At 38.7% G+C, this 8327-nt stretch overlaps 1 protein-coding gene across 1 annotated transcript in view; it reads left to right on the forward strand.

Annotated features, from left to right (window-relative positions):
* Window positions 1–5814, forward strand: part of Ptchd1 (patched domain containing 1) — a 54186-nt gene extending 48372 nt beyond the window's left edge. Inside the window, exon 3 of the mRNA XM_059251337.1 lies at window positions 377–5814. Coding sequence (XP_059107320.1) covers window positions 377–2031 — 1655 coding nt within the window. The 3' untranslated portion in view covers window positions 2032–5814. The remainder of the gene's footprint in view (window positions 1–376) is intronic.
* The last annotated feature ends 2513 nt before the right edge of the window (window positions 5815–8327 follow it).

Below are 8327 nucleotides of genomic sequence, written 5' to 3' on the forward strand. Positions count from 1 at the left end.
ACCCCTCCCATTGGACCTATGGGAATATAAACCAAAATGATCAGTATCTGCAATATTCTATGGAGTGTTTCACCAGCCAAACTGTACTAACATCCACAAGATATATATATATATATAAAACTTCTTAGGCTAGTGAGAACTATGAAGACCTCTGCTATTGTAGCTATCTGAGAGGAGACTATCAAAGAATACGTATGATTCTCCAAAACACAGGTCTACTTCCCACAGGAAGAGTCCCTGACATTTCCAAACTTGTTACCACTAAAGCTGGTTGTATTTACTATGATTTATTAAGCTCCCATGATCAAATTGATACCTCTCTTTACAAAGATTTGTTTCTTAAAACTTTTGCTCTGATCTTTTTCTGCCCCTTCAGGTCATGGATTATACGGGACTTTTGAAATGTTATCCTCGTGGAGGAAAACTAGAGAGGACCAACATGTTAAAGAGCGAACTGCAGAAGTCTATGCAGACTCCATGCTTTCCTTCTCTCTCACCACTGCCATGTACTTGGTCACCTTTGGCATAGGGGCCAGCCCTTTCACGAACATTGAGGCAGCCAGGATTTTCTGCTGCAATTCCTGTATTGCAATCCTCTTCAACTACCTCTATGTACTCTCATTTTATGGTTCCAGCCTTGTGTTCACTGGCTACATAGAAAACAATTACCAGCATAGTATATTCTGTAGAAAAGTTCCAAAGCCTGAGGTATTGCAGGAGAAGCCAGCATGGTATAGGTTTCTTCTGACAGCTAGATTCAGTGAGGACACAGCTGAAGGCGAGGAAGCAAACACTTATGAGAGTCACCTATTGGTATGTTTCCTCAAGCGCTATTACTGTGACTGGATAACCAACACCTATGTCAAGCCTTTTGTAGTCCTCTTTTACCTTATTTATATTTCCTTTGCCTTAATGGGCTATCTGCAGGTCAGTGAAGGGTCAGACCTTAGTAACATCGTAGCAACTGCAACACAAACCATTGAGTACACTACTGCCCAGCAAAAGTACTTTAGCAACTACAGTCCTGTTATTGGGTTTTACATATATGAGTCCATAGAATATTGGAACTCTAGCGTCCAAGAAGATGTTCTAGAGTATACTAAGGGGTTTGTGCGGATATCCTGGTTTGAAAGCTATTTAAATTATCTTCGGAAACTCAATATATCCACTGACTTGCCTAAGAAAAATTTCACAGACATGTTAAGGAATTCTTTCCTGAAAGCTCCTCAATTTTCACATTTTCAAGAGGACATCATCTTCTCTAAAAAGTACAATGATGAGGTTGATGTAGTGGCCTCTAGAATGTTTTTGGTGGCCAAGACCATGGAAACAAACAGAGAAGAACTCTATGATCTCTTGGAGACCCTGAGGAGGCTTTCAGTCACCTCCAAGGTGAAATTCATTGTCTTTAATCCATCTTTTGTGTACATGGATCGATATGCCTCCTCTCTGGGAGCCCCCCTGCACAACTCCTGCATCAGTGCTTTGTTCCTGCTCTTCTTCTCGGCATTCCTGGTGGCAGATTCGCTGATTAATGTCTGGATCACTCTAACAGTTATATCTGTGGAGTTTGGAGTGATAGGCTTCATGACATTATGGAAGGTCGAACTGGACTGCATTTCTGTGCTATGCTTAATCTATGGAATTAACTACACAATTGACAATTGTGCTCCACTGTTATCCACATTCGTTCTGGGAAAGGATTTTACAAGAACTAAATGGGTAAAAAATGCCCTGGAAGTGCATGGGGTAGCTATTTTGCAGAGTTACCTCTGTTATATTGTTGGTCTATTTCCTCTTGCAGCTGTGCCTTCAAATCTGACCTGTACACTGTTCAGGTGCTTGTTTTTAATAGCATTTGTCACCTTCTTTCACTGCTTTGCCATTTTACCTGTGATACTGACTTTCCTGCCACCCTCTAAGAAAAAAAGGAAAGAGAAGAAAAATCCTGAAAACCGGGAGGAAATTGAGTGTGTCGAAATGGTGGATATTGATAGTACCCGAGTGGTTGACCAGATTACCACAGTGTGATAGTATCTGCTTCATATATTTTCACCCTAGGTCTTACCAAGAACAAAAGGCTTATGTTGATGAAACATAGTCAAAGTTGCTCTGTTTTCAAAAGGCTAAGAAACAGGCACTGAAAAAAAAAGTAAAAATGTAAAAGATAAGGATAACAAATTAAAGCAAAAGAGTTGCTATGAAAAAGAATTTACGTGCACATACACGCAACGAGCACGTAAGCAAGCGCGCGCACGCGCGCGCGCACACACACACACACACACACACACACACACACACATACACAGGAAGCAGAGTGTTTTAAATAAGATCAAACAGAGGAAATCTTACTAATAAGCAAGATCCCATTTTACCCACACTGCAGAAGTTACTGGTATTGTAATAAAGTGCAACTGATTGCAAGGTCAGCTGCCATGACAAAAATATCTTTAAGCATTGTTCAAAAGAATAAGGCTTCCTAAACTTCTGCAGGGCTGTAACTCTACTTAGGTTCTGTGGTTTGAGGTCTTCATTGTCTCATCTACCACCTCAACACTCAAGGAGATTCTGTAAAAGTTCTCATCACCAAGAGGAAGCCAGGACCTCTGAAGCAGATGCGATAGACTGAACATCATTCACAAATTAAAATTGAGTTACCCCAAATTCACTTAGGTGAGCCAACTTTATTTTTTTATGAATTAACTTGTCATATTCCTCCACTGATATACTTTTAACACCTGTATGGTTTAGTTAATGCACCCAGAAATCAATGACAGCTCCAGCACTACAGAATTGGGGCAATTCTATTTTAAAATATCTTGTTACTTGTCATCAGATGGGTCTACTTTATAAGTTACAGCTTTTGGCAGGAACCTCTGAGGGTGCAAAGCCACAGAGCCAAACCCAAATGGCTGGCATGTTGGAAGAAAAGCAGGTGTCTGTTTGAACCTACAGAGTATCTCTTTATTAACAAAAAAGAAGAGCTGGCTGGTACAGATGTTTGTGGTTTGACCTTATATGCACTTTTGCATAGATGCCCAGAAACAACATCTGCCCATGTATCTGAGGAAAAGAAAATAAACACTAAAATCATTATTGGCCAAAAAGTACCAGAATGGCTTTGCTGTAAGATGACTTCTACTTGATTTAGTGGAGAAGAGGAAGATCTTTGGTAAGTCTAAGTCCTGGCAATGAGCCACTTTATAAAAGTGCTGGTAGACAAAGGGCTCAAAGGAAAATAGGTGGAAATTCCTGGATAACAATAATCACCACTACAAACCTATCCACAACTGCAGCCAAATTCCCCTGCTATACTGGCTGTACCTCATCTTCCTGGTCCCCTAAAAAGCCTTTTTGCTATCTCTCTACTTCATCATAAGGCCCTCTGTACATTAACATGCCCAGATATTTATACAGTTCAACAGTTGTATCTACAATGGCAATGATTCATAGATCTAAACAAAGACAGTTTGATATGAAGGGGTATGTATGCTGCCCTCAGCCCCCTGTATTTCTTTAAATCCATAAAATGAAGCCAAACCCTGGGTTACATTTGAGGCAAAAAGCTACAATGTCTTTCATTTTTAGAGATGTAGCTTCCATGCCATCTCTAATGGTAAGCATTTCCAAAAGGCTTATTACCTTTCAGGACCTTCGCAGATATATTGTAACACTTCCCCATCTTCCATAGAGGGGGAAGCAGGCCTTGAAGAATGAAATAACTTACCCAGGTTGCACTACTAGTGGAGTTCCATCATTTCAGCATGGCTAAGACAGGGCAGGGCAATTGCAGATTTTCTCATAAGGTAGCTACTGTCCCTTCCAAATATATATGTAAGGTAGGAACATAAGGCTTCATTGGTCATGGAACAAACATATTTTTAATGTCTGTAAGGAAAACACTTTGGATTTAGGTTGGCTACTATCCTTCTAAACAGCAAAAAAGCCCAACTGATTGTGATGTAACCATACCAAGTGAGTATCTGTGCTTTCACTCTCATGTGCTTTTGTCTATAAAGCTCTAACAAATATGCTGGGGATTGTAGCTAGTGCATCACACACATGCTCAGTCCCCCCTGCAGACACACTAATCAGTCATACCAATGTGTTGCTCACTGAACAAGAAGATGAGGAACTTTACATTTAAAGACAAGTATACTATTCACAAAAGGGCAAGTGTGCATAGTTGATGTACTCTCAATCAATTTTCTCTCTTATGGGCCTGCAACTAGGCAATTATTTATAAAACACAACTGAAGAAGGGATTGGTTTTATTCTGAAATTATATGCTGCTAAACCATTTTCTGAAGAGTGTTTCTAAATCTGCCATTGATTTAGTGTCAACCTTGTGAATTCACAAAACTGACACAACACATGCACCAATTAAACGGATTTTGTTGAGAATTTAATCATCAATTTGGTCAACCAGAATGACTTACTGTGGAACTTTGTTTTATGACAGTAGTTTTCCAACTTGATTGAGTCTCTGTGTATCTTGAGATGTTGTATTTTTAAATGAAGGGCATTTTCAAAGTTGTCAACTTCTCTTTTCAGCACTTGAAATCAAGGTTTATGAAATTCTGACTGTGAAATGAATTTTTCTATTGGAGGACTGCATGCCAAGATTTATTTATTGTTAGGCAATGATTATGTATTTGTTGATATTTATTATTGATTGTTGATTATGCTCTGACAACATTGGTATAACCCCACCATGGAGAAGACACTGTAGAAATATCTCAAAAATTTTAACTCTTCATAAATTTTGCTTTTTAAATTGCTAAAAGGGAAGGAATGATCTCAGCAAAAAATTAATTTTTTTCTTTTAATTAATTCCAACCAAGACATTAATGTCCACTTTACCAAAGAAACTTATTTGGTTGGTTTTAAGTTGGTGTTTGGTGTCCATTTACCAAAGAAAATGTTCCATTCATCAGAAATATTTCTCCTGGTCAACTAAAATACTGTGATACTTGGGCCTTCAGAAGGAAAACAGGAAAAGCCAAAGTAAGAGGAATGATATTCTCTCATTCAGTGGAGTTCAGCAGAAGATGTGAATTTGCAAAGAAACTGGGGTTTACAAGAAAGAAAATGACAATTGAAATTGGACATTATTATTCAGACATATAATAATGCTCCAACAAGTACCATGAGGGATACGTAGGCTAACAGTACAGTTTGTTCCAGAGAAAATGTAAAACAAACCCTCATGAAAATTCCTGTCCATTGTTCCTGCTAATAATTCTTTTTTTGTTGTTTGTTTGTTTGGGGTTGGGTTGGTTTTGCTTGTTTGATTAATGGGGTTGGCTGGGTTTTATTTTGATTGGGGAAGGGGTTGTCTTCATTTTGCTCTTGTTTAGTTTGTGATTTTTGTTCATGTGGCTTCTGCTTCTTTTACCACTTTCACCATTTTCAGTTAGAAGTGAGATAATTAGAGGCCTCCTCCATGGCCACAGTTATTCATGCAATTTACTGCTCTAAAAGGACCCTTGAGAAACTCTTTATTTTGAGTAACCACTGCCCAATTGTCTGTGGCATTCTAAGACTATGACACTACCTTCCTTCAGCCCCAGCAACAGACCTTGGCTGTGTCCCTCATGAGAACAGGTCAAATGGAGAGTCATCTTCAGGGTGTGGTATGGTATGAGGCAAAGCCTCTTGAACACAAATGGTACCCTCTTCATAATGGCTTTATTCCTTTGGATCTTATTAAAGTATCCCTGCAGCTTGTAGCAGTGTTTGACCTCTGTGAATCTCTGTTTCTTCATCTGTACAATGGGGATAACAACAGTAAATATCTTTAAATTCAGCAAATCTTGAGTGCCTAATATTACCCATACATCGTTCTAAAGACTGGACATACACAAGCAAACAAATCAGATAAAGCATGATCTTGCTTCAGAAAACTTAAGTTTGAGTGATGTTGCGAGTTGGCTGAGGATTGAGATGGTATTTGGGAAGCACTTGGGGCAAAAAGAAGGAACTCAAGACATTATTATATTTAATTTGCCAACTTCACAGTGTAACACTATGGCTCAAGATATAAACTTCCAAAGTGTTTCTCTGCTCAAGATTAGAGCTATATAAAAGTACAATGGGTTGCCACAGAAGGATATTAATTATTAGTTTTTGAGGTCACATCAAAAATAAGCTGGATTACCATGTGGTGGGACAACTGTAAAGAGGTGCAAACATGGATATTGAGGCTGGACTACAAACCTTTAAATGAGATATAGATAATTGGTGGGGATGGAGAGAGTAACACACTCTCTCTCTCTGGCTTGTCTGATGACATACATTGCTTTGGGGTAATTTGCTTTGAAGTTTGTGCTAAATGAAAAGCACCAGGTATTAGAAAATAAAGCATTTTTACAAGCATGTATCATGTAAGGGAAAGTATTATATTGGTACTACACTGGCAAAAAACAAACAAACAAACAAACTGAGAATGCTAGAGCCAACACACGGCAGAGTCCCTACCTGTAGTGACTACAACTATTTATTTTTGTTTTATGCCAGTCCAGGAGAAAACAAAGAGGGAAGAGAATGAGCTCATCAGTTCACCTGAATCGTCAATGTTAATATGCTCATTCTCCCCAGCTTGCCTCTCCTCTGTCCCCTCCCTTTGCCCAGGTGATCTATTTGAAGTCCTCTTGGATATCTATGAGAGTGCCATGCAAGGAAAAGGAAATGAGATGCCAGAGAACTGTAGCCACCACTTAGAGTTTTGCTTTAGAATCAAATTAGCACAAGGCTTCAGAGAAACCTACTTAGTAGAGAACAGAGGTTTCTTTGCAAAGTACAAAGAAACATGAGAAAACCAAAACCTAGAAAAGTGAAATATTCACAGAACAAGTTGGAAGAAGATCCAGGACTATAATTGAAGTATAGTTTCTAGCTTCAGTTTATTCTCCATTCTGCCACCTTACTTCCTGATAGTGTGTAGCTAAATTACGAGTTCTCAATTCAGAAATCATGAATGAGCTGGGGGAGGGAAGAACACTTAACCTCCCTAAAATTAGATTGCATGCAAAACATGTGTATGTTTAATAAGTACATTTTGCTAAAGAGAGGGTTCATAGTTGTCATCAGATTCTAAAAGAGTTCTCCATGACCCACTGCACCATCCTAAATTAATAAGGACCTCAGTGGGAGTGCAATCCTGGTGTCCTCATTTTGGCTAATGGACAGTCAAGAACTTCTCAATATGCTGGGCCTAGTACCTACTTCTTTCCATTTGTTCTTCATTCATATTTTCACTCAATTTTTCATCCTATAAGCATATTTTCAGCATTAATTTATGTTCTAGCATCAGTTAAACATAGCTTCCCAAGAAGAAGAACCAGGAAAGGATCTCTCTGCACTGTGCTCTTGTTGTCAGAAGTAACACCAAAATACTACAATACTTTCACTGTTGTGGTAAAGTATATATCAGTGGTTCTCAACTTTTCGAATGCTGTGACTCTTTAATGCAGTTCCTCATGTTGTGGTGACCTCCAATCACAAAATTATTTTAATTGCTACTTCATAACTGTAATTTTGCTACTGGTATGAATCATAATGTAAATATCTTTGTTTTCTGATTGTCTTAGACAATCCCTGTGAAAGGATCATTTGACCCCCTAAGGGGTCACGACCTACAGTTTGAGAACCACTGGTCTATATAGCCTCAAAATTATAATAAACACAATCTGCAGACATATACAGAGTGAAAAACTGACAAAGCCTACATGTAGACATGTGCCCTGTCAACCAGGAAAAGAGCAGCCTATTTCCAGGCTACTTGGTTACATATTACTTGGCAACAGTATATTGTGTCTATAAAGAGCCTGCTCCCAAGAGACTCCTATCTCAAACTGTGTACACCAAGCTTATTTGCACATACTTGTAGGAGCTGACCTGGCCACAAAAATGGAAAAAATAGTCCTGATCATCTTGATAGTACTGAGAGTGGAAAATAAGAAATTATTACTATGGCAGACAAGTACATTCAAAGAAAAGTGCCTTACACATGTAAGCAAATGAAAGTCTAATTCTCTTGAAAACTAGATAGAAGCTAGACATAGTATAAGTTGATTGAGGAAGCACCTGTTGGCTCTCTTTATAGTATAAACTTTAGGCATATGGAATCCTTCTGTGTTTACCTAAGGTAAGGTTGAGAGAATCACAGGTTCACCTTCTCTGAGCATAAATCACCGAAAACTCATCCATGCCACTTATGCCACCCTCTGTCTGGCCATGGTAAGGTAAAGACTTCTGAGGTGGAGGAATATTAGTCCCACTTTGTAACATCTAATACGAGGTTCAAGGGCTATATATTTGTTGGG

Source organism: Peromyscus eremicus, chromosome X (assembly GCF_949786415.1).
Source record: "Peromyscus eremicus chromosome X, PerEre_H2_v1, whole genome shotgun sequence".
Lineage (NCBI taxonomy): Eukaryota > Metazoa > Chordata > Mammalia > Rodentia > Cricetidae > Peromyscus > Peromyscus eremicus.